Source organism: Larimichthys crocea, chromosome VI (genome assembly GCF_000972845.2).
Source record: "Larimichthys crocea isolate SSNF chromosome VI, L_crocea_2.0, whole genome shotgun sequence".
NCBI classification, from domain to species: domain Eukaryota; kingdom Metazoa; phylum Chordata; class Actinopteri; family Sciaenidae; genus Larimichthys; species Larimichthys crocea.
The window spans coordinates 15201220-15218415 of record NC_040016.1 but is presented as its reverse complement, the minus strand read 5'-3'; the positions used below and the strand labels follow the sequence as shown (position 1 = coordinate 15218415).

Sequence of the window (17196 nt, the reverse complement as noted above, 5' to 3'; positions counted from 1 at the left end):
CGTCAGCAAATTTTAAGAAATACCTGTCAGTGTGTTGACTCCTACAGTCATTTGTATATAAAATAAACAATAAAGGGGACAGGACACACCCCTGTGGAGAACCTGTAGAAGTCATCTTCTTTCGGGATAAGACATTATTAACCCTAACTGACTGAGGCCTACCTATTAAAAAGTCAGTGAGCCATTTCACCATTCCAATATCAAGATTAAAAAGGGACACTAATTTGCGGTATAAGATGAGTGGCTGAATTGTATTAAAAGCTGAGGAGAAATCTGCGAAAAAGTTTAGCATGGGTTTTCTTTCCCTCAAGATGCTTGTAAAGAAAATTAAAAAGAGTAGTGGTGGCATCCTCCACTCCTCTAGTTGGCCGATAAGCAAATTGCATATGTCTATGTATATATGTCTATGTATATATGTCTATGTATGTATATATGTCTATGTATGTATATATGTCTATGTATGTATATATGTCTATGGATTGTTGTGTAGTGGATGTGAACTTTGAGCTCAGCGATGCTGCTGCTGCCCTCTGCTGCTTTGGGGGCCTTTCACTGACGTCACCCTTCCAGCCAATGACGAGCGAGCTCGGAGCATTCCCTCAGCCAATAGGAGGCTGCGATTTTTTTAAAGGTTTTGAACGGAGGGACGTTTGAAATCAGACAAGCGGCGTTGGGGGGAAGTGTTAGCCTGCCTCTGAGCTTCAAATCGCTCCTAATAGTTTACTTTGAATCTAATTTACCTGCATTTACATTTTCACAACATCGATTTACAGGGAGACCTACTGCGAAATCCACCTCGCTGTAGCCTCACAGTGGCTCTTTATGTAAACTGTACGCAAACTACGCTCGTTATCTGGCCGTTGTATGTTAGCTGCTAGCTACCGAGGGTAAGCTATCTGCTTTGAGAGCTACTCTGGGTTTGATAAGTTACCGGTCAGCATTTGCTCTCGACCACTGTGCAATAACACATTCAGGTAAGCTATCTAATACTTCATAAATCATGCTGTGTGGCAGGTTAACGATGGTTATAGTAGCATAAAGCTAATACGCTAATCGTTGACCTTAATGTCTGTAAACGTTACGCACGTTAGCAACGCTGCGTGGTTGCTAAGGATTAAGGCTTCAGTGTGTCATTTTGTTTGTATTTATTATCCAGTTACTTCATAATATGACATAAAAAAACACACGTTATACTACTCTGGTGGTAATGCAAGCGTACTCTTACATGGATGCGTAAATAAAACAGCTTAATATGTTACGTCTTTGTCTTTGTGACTAGCAGCGTCTAACCATGAGTTCAATAATTAAAGACACAACCTCTTTCCCTTTTTTTTTACAGAATATGGACTCTGCTGCCAAACTCAAGCTGACAAAGGACATGAAGCTCCAAAGGCCCGAAGTGAAGGTAACTCACAACATTACCGTGGTCATAAAACTGTGTGTGTGTTGTCACAGATTGTGGACTGACTTTTTCAGACCTTTTTGTCATACTGTTACTTACAATAAGTGCAATCGTAATTAAAAGAATGATTTTAGGGGTTCTAATTGTAGGAATTAACTCATAATATTCACATAATGTTTTCATTAGTGCACAACCACCTGAAATTAGTTTTTTGTTACCCTAGAATGAGCCTTTTAGATCTTTCACAGAAATGTTTCTAGCAGACAACCCAAACACTGGCTCTAGATAAAGCCTTTTGCTAGTTTCACAGCCACTGTAGGTTCCCTTTATATTCTTGGAAGGGAACGGTGAGGTGAGGGGTTTGGTTGCAATTTGCAATCTCCCGGCTGGATGACACTAAATCCCATGGACTGAAACTTTTAACATTTCGAACTAGCTTTCAGAATAGAAATCAGTATTTACTCAGCTAGTGAACAGGTGAGGGACCAAAGCACACAGAGTAAAGTTTCAAATCTTTAAGGAGTCAGTATATTGAGCGTTTTTGTTTGTTCTTATCATTGTAGCCAAATGGTGACGGGCCAAAGCGGGTTCCTGTGTCCCAACAGTCGCAGATGGCTGTGGTTACACCAACTCAGCAGTCGCGTGTCCTTGGTGTGTCAAATGGACCTCAGCGTATTCAGCGGCCCATGAGCCATCAGAAACCAGTGTCTCATGTCTCTGCTACTGTCAAGTCCACACACCACACTGATCAGAATGTGAACCCTGCTAATCAGAAAAGAAATCCTGCGACTCAAAAAAGCAATCCTGCACCGCAGCCCAAACCTACTTCGCTGCAACAAAACCAGCCAAAGACAAATGTGCCCAAGGTGAACCCAGAGCCTGCCAAACCACCATCAGAATCTGCAAAGCCGGAGAAGCCACAGAGTAAGCTTAATACAGAACTGTGCTGAAGTAGTGTGTGCGTGCATGTGTCTGAATACTAAAATATATTCTTTATCTTTTAGACAAATCTGCCAAGAATGATTCTGCAAACGCCTCTGCATCAAAGTATGTCTGATAAATGTGATTTATCCTTATCTTTGTTATGGTTACACATTTCGTTGCCACTGTTTGTAACCGTGCATGTTTCCTCTCACACAGCAAGCGATGGAGCCTGGAGAATTTTGACATTGGCCGTCCTTTAGGAAAGGGTAAATTTGGCAATGTCTACCTGGCCAGAGAGCGACAGAGCAAGTTCATCTTGGCACTGAAAGTGCTCTTCAAGAAGCAGCTGGAGAAGGCCGGAGTGGAGCATCAACTGAGGAGAGAAGTGGAGATCCAGTCTCACCTCAGGTAAAGTGATATAATGCCAAAGAATAGTCCTGAAACCTAGTTTGCAAAGCAGCAGCCACAGCTACACACTTTGTGTGAGCTCAGACTGTGGACAGCCTCTACAAAGCAGCTGCTGAGGCGCTGGCTAATGTGGATGTTCATTTATTTCTGCCGGTGCTTTTCAAATATCAGTCAAACAAAATTTCTCAAAACATTTCTCTGCAACGACGTCCTGCAGGCACCCAAATATCCTGCGTCTCTACGGTTACTTCCATGACCAATCTCGTGTGTATCTCATCCTTGAGTTCGCACCCAGGGGTGAACTGTACGGCGAGCTGCAGCGCTGTGGAAATTTTCCAGAGGATAGGAGTGCCACAGTAAGTTTGACAATTATCTCTCTATATATATCTTTTCATTTTGAGTAGTCATTAAAGTCCATGTAGGTTTAGGGTATCACTCCTTGAGTTTAACATGTCAACATTAAAAGGATGCTGTCAAAGAAAATGTGAGGCATGTTGTATTTACTGTGCTTTATTAGTACATCATGGAGCTGGCAGATGCCCTCAACTATTGCCACTCCAAGAAGGTGATCCACAGGGACATCAAACCAGAGAACCTGTTGCTCGGGTCCAACGGGGAGCTGAAGATTGCAGACTTTGGCTGGTCTGTTCACACACCCTCCTCCAGGTATGCGCACACATACCAACTCAACCTTTTTTTGTTGTGTTTTACTGAAGTATCTGTACAACCTTTTAGTGAAATTATACTATTGTATTTGTTTTGGAGAGAATTATGTTTTGGCTTGCAGAGTTAGGAGTAGAAGGTATACTATGAAGTAGCTTCATCCATTCCTCTTTCATTATTCAGGAGATCCACGCTGTGTGGAACACTGGACTACTTGCCTCCGGAGATGATTGAGGGAAAAACTCACGATGAAAAGGTGGACCTGTGGAGTCTCGGCGTCCTTTGCTACGAGTTCCTTGTTGGAAAACCACCCTTTGAAGCAAAAACTCACGAGGAGACCTACCGCAGGATATCGAGGGTAAGTAAAGGACTGACGGTACCTGGTTTTAAAAAAAAAAAAAAAAAAAAAATCTTGTGGCTTATCCATAGGTGAACATACGTCCACTCTGGCTTGAATACCTGCGCTTAAAGGGGAACTTTGGTGTTTTTCAACCTTGTTCAGTGAGAGTGCCAACAATTGGTCAAAATATGTCCATTGAACATGCTTATTTTGCCACTCATCGATGCTGAGTGTTAAGTGTTTGACAACATTATGAAAAACTATACAAATTTTCTGTCTTTAACATCCAGGTGGAGTACACTTACCCTGCACAGGCTAACATCAGTGCTGGAGCCAAAGATTTGGTCGCTAAGCTGCTGAAGCACAACCCTATGCACAGACTGCCCATCCAGGGAGTCCTGTCCCACCCCTGGGTGGTTGAGTGCTCCACCAAGAAACCCACAACCATGAACAACACAGAGCCCAGCCAATGAGCCTTTTGGTTCCACTCCACCCAATATCTGAGGGCTGTACATGCGAGGTTGGTGGAGTGCAGAACACCGGCTTTGAAACATGTGAAACATGAGCGCTGTGCAGCTGATTCATCAGAATCTGCTCGTACTGATACATTGACTACAAAATCGCTTCACGTGGATGTGTTTGTCTGCAGGCATCTTGAGCCACTTGGTTACCTTTCCTAACCTTTTATCTTCTCGCGTTTCCTCGTCTTGCCAGTGGCATTCTATTGCCTGTAAATATTTTTTTTTTTTTGTGTAATTATGAGAATTTTATCGAGCTTTTCTAAAATGCCATTACTTGAAATAAAAATAAATTATCTTTCATGGAATATGTCACTTTAGAATTAAGCAGTATATATCTGTCGTGTGTGGGGGGGGTACTTTCTATGTTTTATCTTATTTGCATTTCAAGCTCTCACTAAATTGTCTCGAGGTCTTGGTTACCAAGGCTTTGCACTAATGTCTGAGTGAGACGCTTCGATCAGCACCCAAGTACTGTTTTATCAAGCTCCTCCAGTGGCACGTGGCCAGCAGAGGGCCCCAGCATACCACTAGAACTGAACTGGGAACACGTTACATATTTTAGATAGTATTAATACCACCCACTGTTAATAAACCTGTTCTACAGCACATTGGAAATGATGTTCTGCAATAAAAATGGAATGTAAAGAAGTTGTAGCTTAAGAGGATTGTATCATGATGTTTTGACAACAGAGAAATTAAAGGGACTTGTATCCAGACGTCTAAACTGAAATTGATCAATACAAGTTAAAGTAGCAGAGTGGAACTTTGTTGATTAACACCTGATTCTCTCAGCAAGATTATCCAGATAATAGACCTTTTTTCACAATAGCAAATCTTACTGAGGCTCTCAAAACAAAAGATGTTTGTGAGGCTGAAACAGATGAGTAAAACCAAAAGAAGCTTGACATGAAATGGTAGGTTACCAATGATGTTAAGGTTCAGTGCCATGCAGCTCAAACAGAGTCGAGGTGCCGGGTGGGGTGGGGGTTGTTTCACTGGAAAGTCTCTGCTGCTATAATTGGAACAGAGCCTTAATTAGTATCATTGGAAACCTGCGTTTGACCCAATTTCATGTTTAAAATGGCTGCTGTGGAACAAGTTCCACACTGACTGCTCTTCATAAGGTGTACAGTAGTCATCCAACACACCAAAAACACCGTTAAGGATAAATGAAGTTGTTAAAACGATCAGCAATTACTCTCCTAACCACTAGGTGTCTCCCCAGTCATGGTAATGTGTAGCGTGTGAGATTATTATAGCAGGAAAATCGTCTCCTGGTTATTCGTGTTTGCTCATGATAACATTTCTTCATTGAGTCTGTATTCTACTTGTAAAAATCTTAATTCTGAGTTAAAATGTTTATCTACATGTAGTGATATTTATGCAGCATCACCTCTGTGTTCTCGTCTCTTAATCCAGTGGTCACATTTTAGAAATATTTCATCATGCTTCCCTCCACCTCCCTGCAGTTTGTTTGCACGTCATCTGTCCCCCTTTAAAGCTGCTAATAGTTTAGATGTGAACTCCATGCTCGAAGATAAATCCGTGCATTACTATGCACCAGGTAGCTTTGTGCTTCAACAGCTGGAGATGAGAGAATGAGTTCAGATTCGTCCAGATGTTGTCAGGGAATCAACACAGTGGTTGAACAGGTCGACCAGAATGCCTGATGCCTGCCTGCAGCAGTCTGCAGACATGCTCTTCGTTCGAGCCTGCAGGAGTGCAAGGCCCGGTGTAAACCATGCATGCTTTAATCATCTCTCTGTAGGCAAAAGTCAAGAATATATCTGCAGAATAAAATGATAGTTTTGAGTAGACAGACTGTGTGGACCTCCACCTCCTGTCACCAACACCGAGACGCGCACTGTATGATTATTTTTCTCTAAACCAGCAGGCCTCTGCAGCCTGTCCACGGTTTAAGAATAAATCTGAATGCGACTATGTTCTCCATCATTTTGTCTTTTATTATAGAGAAGAAAAAAAAAATACATGTTCTGACCGTTTTTTTCGTTTTACATAAAACCACACACATTTTTACAATATAATTTCACTTATTTCTTTATTCTTTAATATTAATTTCACGATATATGATAACGACTTTGAGATATACATTCCATCTTTTTGAAACCACAATAACACACTACACATACGGTTTTTATAACATTTCCACAGGACCCATTGGATTGCACAGAATGAAAAATGTCTGTATGCACATTTTCCTCTTAAATTATCTCATTTCTTTTTTTTTTTTCTAATATATATATTTTTAAAGATTTTCAGACACCAAATTTTCGAGACAGGAGTCTTTCAAATTAATTTCCGAACAGGCCACGTATTGTCAAATGTAATGAAAAGCATTATGGCAAATTGAGTGTGCAAGAATTTTCAATTTGGGGTCCCCTCATCTTTAAAAAAAAAAAAGGTGTATGCCAGGATTTTGGGGTTTAATTAAATTTCGTTATTGCCGTTTTAAAAGCTCAATAAAATAAATCAAATATTGGAAAGAATATCAAACCATTAACACTTTCACGCAGAAGAATTTGTAGGGTTTTTTTTTGTTGTTGTAATTTCCACTTCCCAGTTTCATTTAGTTTTGTGTGTCTGAAATATCATACATTCAATGCATAGTTTGTATAGCTGCTGTGTACTGTAAGTATTTTAATCTGCCGGGGGTAGGTCCAATTTCCTCATTTCTAACGAAAACATAATTAATATCATGTGTTTCTACTTGCTGGTTATTGCCATTGTGTTATTTTTCCGTCTTGTGTGTCCACAGGCTTTTATTTTTTAAATTTTTTATCTTAGAGATTTAACACCACATTCACTGCCCATAATCATATTGCAAATTACCTATAGAAGAAAAGTGGTGTGTCTTAATGTTTTATTTTTTTAGTTCCTCTCTTTTTAAATAAACTTATCTTATATCACATTATGCCGTCGACTATCTGTCCATCACAAACTGGAGCGTTACATGAAGTGAAGTCTCATGTGGGGAAGCACCACAAGAGCTACAAAGAGACAAACTGCCCTTTTTGCAAATTTTGTTTAAGGTCAATATTGTAAACGGTCACTCCACTGGAAAATATGTATATGTACGTTTGTATCGCATATTTATACAACATGTATTGTCCATATAGTGTGTTGTGGATGCACTGGATTCCCTCGCTGCCACCGGCTCTTTTCTCTCTGTGTGTGTGTGTGTGTGTGTGTGTGTGTGTGTGTGTGTGTGTGTGTGTGTGTGTGTGTGTGTGTGTGTGTGTATGCGCGCATTTTTTTCTGACTTGATGCTAGACTGTTATGAGTGCGAAAATGTCCGCGTGTGTTTCCGTGCGCGCTTTTTTTTACGCATGAATTAAGCAGAGGGGCTTGTCGGGAAGTCGTGTATTTTTTTTTTTTTTTTTCACTAAATGGGGATTTGCAGTTAACATCTAGTTCCAGCAATGCAATCTACTCTTCTATGTTATATTTGAAAGCCTCTATGAGCCCCTCCATCGAGTGGATGAAACCAGATATGCTGCATATACCTCCTATTACAAAGATGGCGACATCAAAGAAAACCTGGTGCCATAGCAGCTTTCTCCATAAAAGCTTGAGGTGGAAGAGACTGGGAAGCAGAAAGCACAGGCCCGCACCTGTCAGGCTGCCAGTGAGACCCATAAGGAGGGCGAAATGTGGCACATAGATCGCCATGAGCAAAGTGAACACAACAAGGATGCATCGGAGGGAGAGTCCCCAGGATTTTAGGCGTCCATCCCCTCCGTAGCAATCTGGAAAGTGGGCACGTCCCCCATCCTGGAAAAATGATTTCTCTAATACCTCGACGGCGGCGAAAAACGGCAGAGGATACGACAGCAAAGCTTTGGCTACTAGGAAGAGGTTGACGACAGCTCGGATGGTTGAGGGCAGGTTGTCTGTGATGACCTCCTTGGTGTCATCAGCCCAGGTCAAGTAGGCCACTAGGGCGAACAGGCCCTTGAGGATGCAGGCAGCGATGTGAGTCCAGTTCATCATGCAGTGGAACTCGCTCGGTTTCTGCATGTTCCCCTCCAGTGATGGTAGGAAGATCTGCGAGGTGTAGCTGAACACGATAATCCCAATGGAGATTGGGAATTTCTTGACATCGATGTAAAACTTGACCTTATCCCAGGCCCAGTCCCTCGCCCTGGAGAGACAGTACGCTATCACCAGGATGTTGATGACAAAGTGGGCCATTGTGCACAGCAAGCTGAACTTGGAGACGGCTTTCAGGTTCTTGAGGAAGGCGCATGGGAGGAGAGCGGCGGTGGCGATGATGGCCCACGACTTCTGGGATATTGGCATGTGGGGGAAGCTGTTGTACATGAGATTACCACTGACCACCACATACAGGATGCAAGTCATCACTAGCTCTATGATTTGGGCTACATTCACGATATGGCCACCTAAAGACGGGAATCTGGGCGCGCAGCAGGCGTTGGCAATGTCCACATAGGAGTCCCTCACACGGACGAGCTGCCCGTCTTCGTCCTCCTCGTACAGGCAGGCAATGAGGATTTTCCCCGTGTAACAGCATACCACGGCGGCGAAAATAATGAGAAAGAGTCCGAGGTATCCTCCGTGCAGGATGGCGTAGGGCAACCCAAGAACGAACATCCCCTATAAACATAAAGAAAACATATTGTGTCATTAAGTATGAATTGATTTATGCTTTAATGAACATTTGATTTGAATTAATCAAATCATATTTTAGTTTGGCCTTTTGGTTTTAGTCTGACTCTTCAATAACTGTCACTCCATGTTTTTTTTTTCATGTTGTGGGTTTTCCACTACGCTTTGAGCGCATCCGCCCGCCTCTGACGTCACCAAGAAGTGGAGGAGACACACTGTGACGCCATGGTGACCGCCGTGACCACAGCAGTGATAAGGCATGGAAAGGATTGCGTCTAGAGGGTTGGTTTTTCTTTTTTATAACTGTCGCATAGCCTACAACACACGCAGCCTCGAGAAAATCGTCGCACTTTGGACAGAACAGCTGCGTAATTGTTTAATTAATGTCTGCTAAAAAAAAAAATAGGCCTTTTCTGCTACTTATTTCAGGAAATGCAAGATGGAATATAGGTGATTTATTACTTTTTTGTGTGTAATAAAGTAGGTCCAGAAATTTTATTTACGCACACAATTAATTACAGTAATTAAATCTCCCCAAATAATCCAAAAATGTTGTAAAAATTAGCTCAAAGTCTGCAAAATGATTGTTTTTCTTGATATATTAATGCATTCATTGCCATGCAGAGTTATCAGGGACGTGCATCGGTGACACTGGACATCACTATACAGACAAAGAATGTGTGTGTGTGTGTGTGTGTTGGGAGGAGGATGAGGAGGAGGAGGATGAGGAGGGAGGGGGAGCATCAACTGCCTCCTTTTTTCAGCGCACTGTAACGCCTACGTTGCTCTGAAATCTGAAGTGAAAAGTATATTACAATAAAAATGAATTCTGTGTTTGAGAAATTCTCGAGAAAAGTTATCAGGATGAATATTTTTACATCCATTAATTAAAACAGAAACTTGATGAAGTTGCTTCAAATGGACAGCAGCTGGTGATTTTCTGTTTGAATAACTTAATGAACCTTTTTTATCTCAAATTTCACAGCTCGCTCCGGATCAGCCTCAACCAATTAGAACCGAGCACCGGAGCCGCCCGTTTATAATCCGCGAAGTGCGTCTTTACCTGGATTGCGTTCGTGACGTTCCAACCCGCCTCCCATGCGGTGATTTTTGGTCTCACTTCAGACAACTCGTTCGTCGGACCTCCGTCCTTTGAGGCTGAGTGTGGTGGTCCGGTGCCGTCCCTCTGGTAGTGGCTATCACCCTCCAACGCGCTTCCATCTCCACTTCCCTCTCCTCCCATCTCATCGGATGTCAAGATGTCCATCTGCATGCCTTGCCGGTGGTCGTAGTCCAGGTCATCGCAGGCGGCGAAGCCCAGACCCTCCTCGTCGGTGGCGGCCTGGAACCCCATCTTGGCGAACATCCCGCTCACCTTCGCCTGGGATTTGTTGGAGACAGCGGTGGCTGCATTTGACAGTTTATTAGAAAGCTTGCTTCTGATTAACGTCGCCATTTTTCCTTCCTCTGAATCTCAACTGTCTGCAGCTTAATTGGTGTGTTTTTTTCCCCTCCTTCAGTCAGTAAAAATTTGAGGCTACTTTGGATGGCAGCTCTTGATTCTCTGCATTAGATAAAGCCACTGGGGAAAAGCGCAAGTTTTGTTTTAAGACACCGTCGGTTTTCAGTTGCTATCTCCACTTCTTGTTCAATGTACGCCTGCTGCTCTTGATTATCCCCAGGTTCATGTCACCTTCAGACGTTGCTGCTCCGTGTCTGCATCTTGGCACTGCGCTCTGATGCTCGACGAGTAGCGCACCTATTCAGTCTCTGAGGCAGTTTGGCGGTGTGCGCAAAAGCTTTACGCACGACAACCAAAAAAAAAAGAGGCAAAGCCACAGGTTTCTCTACGGCCTATAATATCGTTTTCTTTTGAGTTATAAGGTGGCAGACAGCGTTTCCAGGAGTTGGTTGTCGGTTTTCAGGTGCCTTTACTGATGCCAATGCGGTACCGTGGAGCCTGAGGGGGGGGAGGCAGGGAGGAGACACGTGTCCTCATCAGCCTGCCAATGCAAAGCACGTCTCCAGCCCTCCCAGTGCCCCACCAGGAGAAAACGGGAGAGATTTGCTGCATTTCTAGGGGAGGTGCTTGTAGTACCCCCACCATCCCCTCCTCAACCCATAATCTATAATACCTCATCCTAACATCCAATGACATTCCGGGGGCCTCAAATCTTGCATAACTTTATGCGTATAAAAGGAGTCTGGAATTTGACGAAACCCGAACTGTTTGGACCAGATTATGTAGGCCTAAGATACAAACTAGGATTTGTTCTTTTAAGATACATTTTATTTTTATTTTTTTAACAAGAAATGGACAAGGAGCATCAAAATAGTAACCCAAGTTGTCTCTGGGATTACACGGATCGGGTGTAAAAAAAACAACAACAAAAAAAAAACGTATTGCGTTTGTTGATGAGGAAAAAATATTTTCTTGCATTTTGTTTTTGCTTAATGATGGTAAAATCGTGTTTATTTATTATTGGCTTTTGGACTAGTTATTTTTTTTTTATGAATTTGAACGTAAAGTTTGATCTACTTTTATTCCTCTGGCTGTATTTTCAGCGAAGTCTTCATTCAGGACGCTCATTCATTCACTCACTCACTCATTCAGTGACTTTGATTGTGTCTGGGAAGATGCTGACAGTCTGAGGCATGGCGGCGTTTCCTTTGAGAAAAAAAAAATTTAATATGATGCGAAATTTGTTCCTTAAAAATCGAGTTAGAAAAGAAATCCTGCTTTATTCTGGAGAGAGAATATGTAATGCTTTTATTTTTATTCTTTAAATAGTCGAGGGTACTTCCGCTTTTTCTCTTTCCAATCAAACAAATCATAACCCAAACATACAGTAAGTAGAATTTCCTGCTTCATACAAAAAAAATCGAGCCTGGCTGAAGAATGACTTTAATTTTCTCTGTCACGTTTTTTTTTTGTCTCTTTGACACCTTCTCCAAAAAATTCACAAAGAGCTTTTTTAATTGCAGTCATTTTCATTAAATGTAGCCTAGTAGAGTGTTTCTAGTCACCGAGGCTCAAACTATTTGTTGACACCGCCTTGTCACTCGCGCTTTGTGACCACCATGTTCAATGTTTCCTCAGGCTGCAGTATCAGAGTTCATCACCATGATACAAAGCTGCGGCCTGAACTAACACACAGTCAGACTGTAACACGGCCTATAGGGTATTTGGTCTGCATAAAAAAAACCCAACAACAACAAGGATACGTCTTGTTAGCTCTGGATCTGGTTTCTTGAATAAGGCTGTGACCTGATAGTGATGTAGCGGAATAACAGAGGAGTAAACTGACGTCTCCAACTGGTGATCATCACTGGTGGTGAGATTTAAAGGAGCATAAAGCACCACAGATAAGCCTGACTGTAATATTATTTAAATAAAATAACTCATTGTCCAAATACAGAGACAGACAAACTGTCTCTAAAGGAATCATTTGCTTTATTTTTTTTTCCTTTACACAATTCAGTGAGCTTAAGCTGAATTCAGGGTGAAACAAAGCTGCATCACGATGCCATGATTTCACAGACAGATTCAGGTAGGCCTGTGCTGCATCAGGCCTGTGTTTAAATCCCAAGCCTCATCTAAACCAAGAGGTTTGAATAATAAAATACGAGGCCAATAAAAAATCTGCGTTCATGTGAGTGTGTGAGTGTGTGTTGTCTTTAAATCCTCAGCTGTTGTAACGAAAATGTCTCGCCTTCCACTTGCCCTGAATGAAAGAGTTAATGACAGAGGCTGTTATCAGCGGGCTGCAGACCTCCTCTGATCTGCGCTCTGCGCTGTCTGATGGAGTGTGCTGCAAGATGAAAAGAGCAGCCGTGACACCAGCAGCCAGCAGGTTACAGCGACTGCAGACCTTCTCACGACCCGCTGTACTGATAATCACAACAACAATAATGCTAATAATAGAAAATGTTTGGTTTTGTCGTGAACGTGCAGGTATTTAGACTGGGATTTAGATGAATCACACACACGTGTATGCGCACGTTAGGCCGCGTAAAATGCAGGTTTAGGTCCATATTATTGTGAAAAAGGGTGTCTCATACTGGACTCTCCCCCTCTTCATGTTTGATCCCAGTTTCCGTGCGTTATCTCTGATCTGTGGGGAGCTGCATGGTTAATCTGCAAGGAGGAAGAAAGTGATTTTCTCAGTTTATCACCCATCGTGAGAGTCATCAGAGGGTCAGGGTGCCGCGTCCCAGGAGGTTCCTCGTCTCTGTCAATACAGATAGGACCAATCAAAGCTCTTCATCTGAGGTGTGAGTCTGTTTTTGACCCGCATGTTGGTGAGGGTTTCTTTTATTATTATTATTATTATTTTGGTGATAGAAAGTAAAATCAAAAAATGGACCCACTGTGTCCTCAAATTCATTTCATCCAGTGTACCCACCCCCCACGCACATTTTCTTCCTCCTCCTCCTCCTCCTCCTCCTCAGTATTTCACCCCCGGCTCTCCTTTTTCACATTACACACATGGGTGAGCTGGCACAAGGTCCTCCCACCGCTCTCACCATCAACCCAACCCCCAATCTTTCCCGACGAATCACAAAAAATAAAAGCCCAATTTTCGCGATTATGGGGAGATAATTCATCCTGGAAAGAGTACTGTGATAACGAAGACTGGTTAAAAAATGGTGACTACGGCCTACTTTTGGTCATTATCACAAAGGAAACTATATCAAATGAAAAAGAATAAACATATTTTCACACCTGAAAATATCATCCTGTAGGCCGTTAAGCTGCTGCAATGTTACACTGTACCAAGCAGGATGAACTGGTCCATGGCGTCGTTGGCTGCAATTATGTAGGTCTGCAATGACTTTCACTGTAGGCTATCATTACCTCATCCATTAAATGTTTTCAGTGAGACAAGGTAATGACGAGGCGTGTGTGTGTGTGTGTGTGTGTGTGTGTGTGTGTGTGTGTGTATATGTGTGTGTGAGAGAGAGACAGAGAGGAAGAAGGGGGAGTGTGTTACATGATTCATTTGACGCACGACCCAGATTGAGCCAAGAGAGTATTTTAGGGAGAGAAAAAGGTGCAAAATAAACTAACGAGTGCTGGCATTTTTGCAGTATATTCTTGAGTTAATAATCGATTTAAAATCATCCTGCAAACAGAAGCATCCATCCCGCGCTACATTACCTGTCATTTAACCCATGACTGCCTGACTCCTGCGTCTCTCTGCGCAGCCCAGCGAGGCAGAAAAAGACCACCCCAACAAACAGTCCTCAATTAATAAAGGGACGGTGAAAAAGGCACTCTGGGCTCTCTCTCTGGGGATTGTAGAGGAGGAAAATTAGCCCACATCAGGCTAATCAGAGGACCTCAGAGTCCATTAACATTTGCATCACAATCACAGGTAGCAGGCTGTCTGGGTTATCGACTAGATTGTGTGTGTTGTCTGCGCTGAACAACTCGTTTTGAGAGCAGAGTGTTGGGATGGAGTTCAGGTTTCAGCACCACGGACAGCGTGTGTTTGTATTCAGCATCTTTAAAGGGAAAATCAACCTTAAATATACATATACATATACATATACATATACATATACATATACATAAAAACATACAAATACTCCTACACTAAGTACATGATGACATTTATGCTGCGTCTGGAGGTTTACTCTTGACCTTGGAATCAGCAGTTTGGTTATATTAAGCAATTATTATAATGATAATTAGTTATATTAAAGTAATTTGAGGCTGGAAATGTAGTAAAAATTCAGTGAAAATGGTCACTTCAGTATTACAAATATTATTTACAGAGACTCAACAATTCCCACCATGAGCAAGCGCTTGGCAACAGTGGCAAGGAAAAACCTCCCTTTAACTCTGAGCAGAAATACTGACACAGTTTAGAGAGAGCACAGGAGAAACGATGATGACTGACTTTAAAGTGCAGAAATCTGAAGATTTTAAACTTAAACTGAGCTTAATTTGATTCACAGACTTGTAGATTTAAATCTAAAAACCACACCCTACCATGGCTTCACTGTTCCCTATGTCTCATTGCTTACTTTGTGCGACTGTTTGGAGAAGTCATAGCTAAAAATATCATATTCTTCATGCAACACATCATATTTCTCTCCTCTGTTTCCCCCTCGCCTCATATGGAGCTGCTGCCGAGCCATCAGACAATCATAGCCACCGCCCACTTCGACAGAGAGAGAGAGAGAGAGAGAAATCCAGGTGGCCCGCAGTGGTAAACCACTAAGAGCCTTTTCATTACTCCTAATGCGCCTGTTTAATGGCTTATTATGGGCTCCCGAGAGACTTCCTCGAAGAGGGGTTTGTATTAGTCCTGCATGATGGCGTCTGCCTGAAGACAATAGTGACAAATAGCAGGAGAAATTCCTCATATCTATCTATCTATCTATCTATCTATCTATCTATCTATCTATCGTGTTTCATACCATAAACTGTATCCATATGTGAGTTTATTCCTCTGCACCTCCGTGTGTGTTTGATACCAAACGCTCCCCAGACGCCGTTTTGCTGTTAACCCACAGTGACTCGGCTCTCTCCATCAACCTCTCACGTCCTGTTTCCCTGCACTGGTCGGGTTCACTCTCCTGCTGCGACACATTAACATTGTAATTGCCTTTTTTTTTGAGCACAATAAACGGAGCCAGTCCGTGGGGATCTGCACAGCCCGGGGCTGGCACAAAGCTATGCCATCGATTTTTCACACACTGTCAGTAAATAAAAAAAAGAAAAATCTCAGTTCGTCAACAAATATGGACCTGGACATGCATGTTTTTAGCATTTGATGCCCCCCTCCTCCTTTTGTATCTGGTGCACATCTGACACTTGCCTGAGGGGGAATAAAATAAATTGTGGAATAACAGAGCTAATTATTGTTTTAAACGGCCTTTTAATGACTTAAACACTTTCATTTTACGTTGTTATTATTTTTGCCAGGCATCATTTGTAAGTGTGAGTGAGTAGTAAAGCACAGGGACATGTCTGCTGTATTGATTGACTGAAAGTGATGGAAAACCATCAGTATATATCACACCTAATCTACTACAGTAAGAACTTCCACTAGTATTGATGTACTATGTATGTATGTTTGTGTGTGTGTGTGTGTGTGTGTGTGTGTGTGTGTGTGCACAAAGTACTGCATTTTTAATAGTGTAAATGAGTGTGTACAACACTGTGTGTGTGTTGCATATGTGCAAATGTGTAACTGATAAGTGTGTGACTATGCTGTGTGTGTGTGTGTGTGTGTGTGTGTGTGTGTGTGTGTGTGTTTGTGTGTGGTCTTGTCACCCACAGCAAAGTCAATAAACGAGCAGACCTCAGTGGCTGGTTAACTGATGTGTAATAGTTTTGTTCTCATTAAAGTTTTATGTCATGAGAGCAGCAACATCTTGTCAGCTCTCACAGGGATTCCCCACGTTTGAATCACTTTGACACTTTGACTGAGAGAGCTGAAAGGTTCACAGTGTTTCATCCTGCAGAGCTTGACACAGTCACAAGTCAAAGGCAGTTTGCTGCCATCAGGGCAACCTGCCTCTGTACAAGTGTAGCAGTGTTATAGAGGAGTCTGTCATGTTTTTACACTGTATATTTTAAAATTAATTTTACAGACTTTTCCTTCCTGTATCACTGAATTTATGAATAGTTGAGAAAACAGTAATGATGGAATGTACTGTACTTACTCCAAGTACACATTTGAGGTACTTTACTGAGTATTTCATTGTTTTTCTACTTAATACTTCTATTCCACCACATTTCAGAGGCAAATGATGTGCTTTTTACTTGACCACATTTCTGGCAGTTGTAGTTTGCATACTACAATTTTTCACACTATTCCTGTCCAGTGAGAAAACTCCAAATCTCAAATTTTGTGATTTTTGTGTATAAATATTTTAAATAAGTGTTAGCTCCTATTTCTCAAGCTAAATGAATGAATACCTCCCAGGATTAGCGGGAGAGCACATCATCACAAAGCTAACAGTGCTGTAAATATGAGTCACAGTCAGCAGCAGTTCGTGTAAAGACAGGAAACAGGGAGCCCACCTGTTTCTGTTAAAAAATATAAAAATCTAACAACAATCACCTCTAAAGCTCTAAAACTAATTAACTTGTTATATCTTTGTTGTTTAATCTGTACATAAAATGAAATGTAAAAACATCAGGTTGTGATTTTTTAAAATTTTATTACAAAAGCCTTGGAGGTAGAGTTTGTTAGCCTTGAACAGAGCCAGGCTAGCTGTTTCCCCCTGTTTCCAGTCTTTATGCTAAGCTAAGCTAAGCTAAGCTAAGCTAA

The 17196-nt window shown here is 41.9% G+C and overlaps 2 protein-coding genes across 2 annotated transcripts; one reads left to right on the top strand and one right to left on the bottom strand.

Moving 5' to 3' along the window:
• The first annotated feature begins 624 nt into the window (after positions 1–624).
• Positions 625–4982, top strand: aurka (aurora kinase A). Its single transcript, XM_010749115.3, has 9 exons — positions 625–974; positions 1340–1405; positions 1966–2326; positions 2407–2449; positions 2543–2734; positions 2952–3090; positions 3252–3400; positions 3581–3755; positions 4028–4982. The coding sequence occupies exons 2-9, from the start codon at positions 1343–1345 to the stop codon at positions 4208–4210; spliced, it is 1305 nt and encodes a 434-aa protein (XP_010747417.2). The 5' UTR covers positions 625–974; positions 1340–1342; the 3' UTR covers positions 4211–4982.
• A 1318-nt stretch (positions 4983–6300) lies between these two features.
• Positions 6301–11006, bottom strand: slc32a1 (solute carrier family 32 member 1). Its single transcript, XM_010749114.3, has 2 exons — positions 9969–11006; positions 6301–8893 (listed from the first exon to the last, which is right to left on the bottom strand). Exons 1-2 carry the CDS (start codon positions 10359–10361, stop codon positions 7706–7708), a joined length of 1581 nt encoding a protein of 526 aa, XP_010747416.1. The 5' UTR covers positions 10362–11006; the 3' UTR covers positions 6301–7705.
• Positions 11007–17196: the final 6190 nt, after the last annotated feature.

Coding starts and splice junctions, on each gene's coding strand:
- aurka (XM_010749115.3), top strand. CDS start 1,343: ATGGACTCTGCTGCCAAACTCAAGCTGACAAAGGACATGAAGCTCCAA. Junction 1,406..1,965: donor TCCAAAGGCCCGAAGTGAAG/GTAACTCACAAC, acceptor TTATCATTGTAG/CCAAATGGTGACGGGCCAAA. Junction 2,735..2,951: donor GAGATCCAGTCTCACCTCAG/GTAAAGTGATAT, acceptor GACGTCCTGCAG/GCACCCAAATATCCTGCGTC.
- slc32a1 (XM_010749114.3), bottom strand. CDS start 10,361: ATGGCGACGTTAATCAGAAGCAAGCTTTCTAATAAACTGTCAAATGCA. Junction 8,894..9,968: donor ACGTCACGAACGCAATCCAG/GTAAAGACGCAC, acceptor TTATGTTTATAG/GGGATGTTCGTTCTTGGGTT.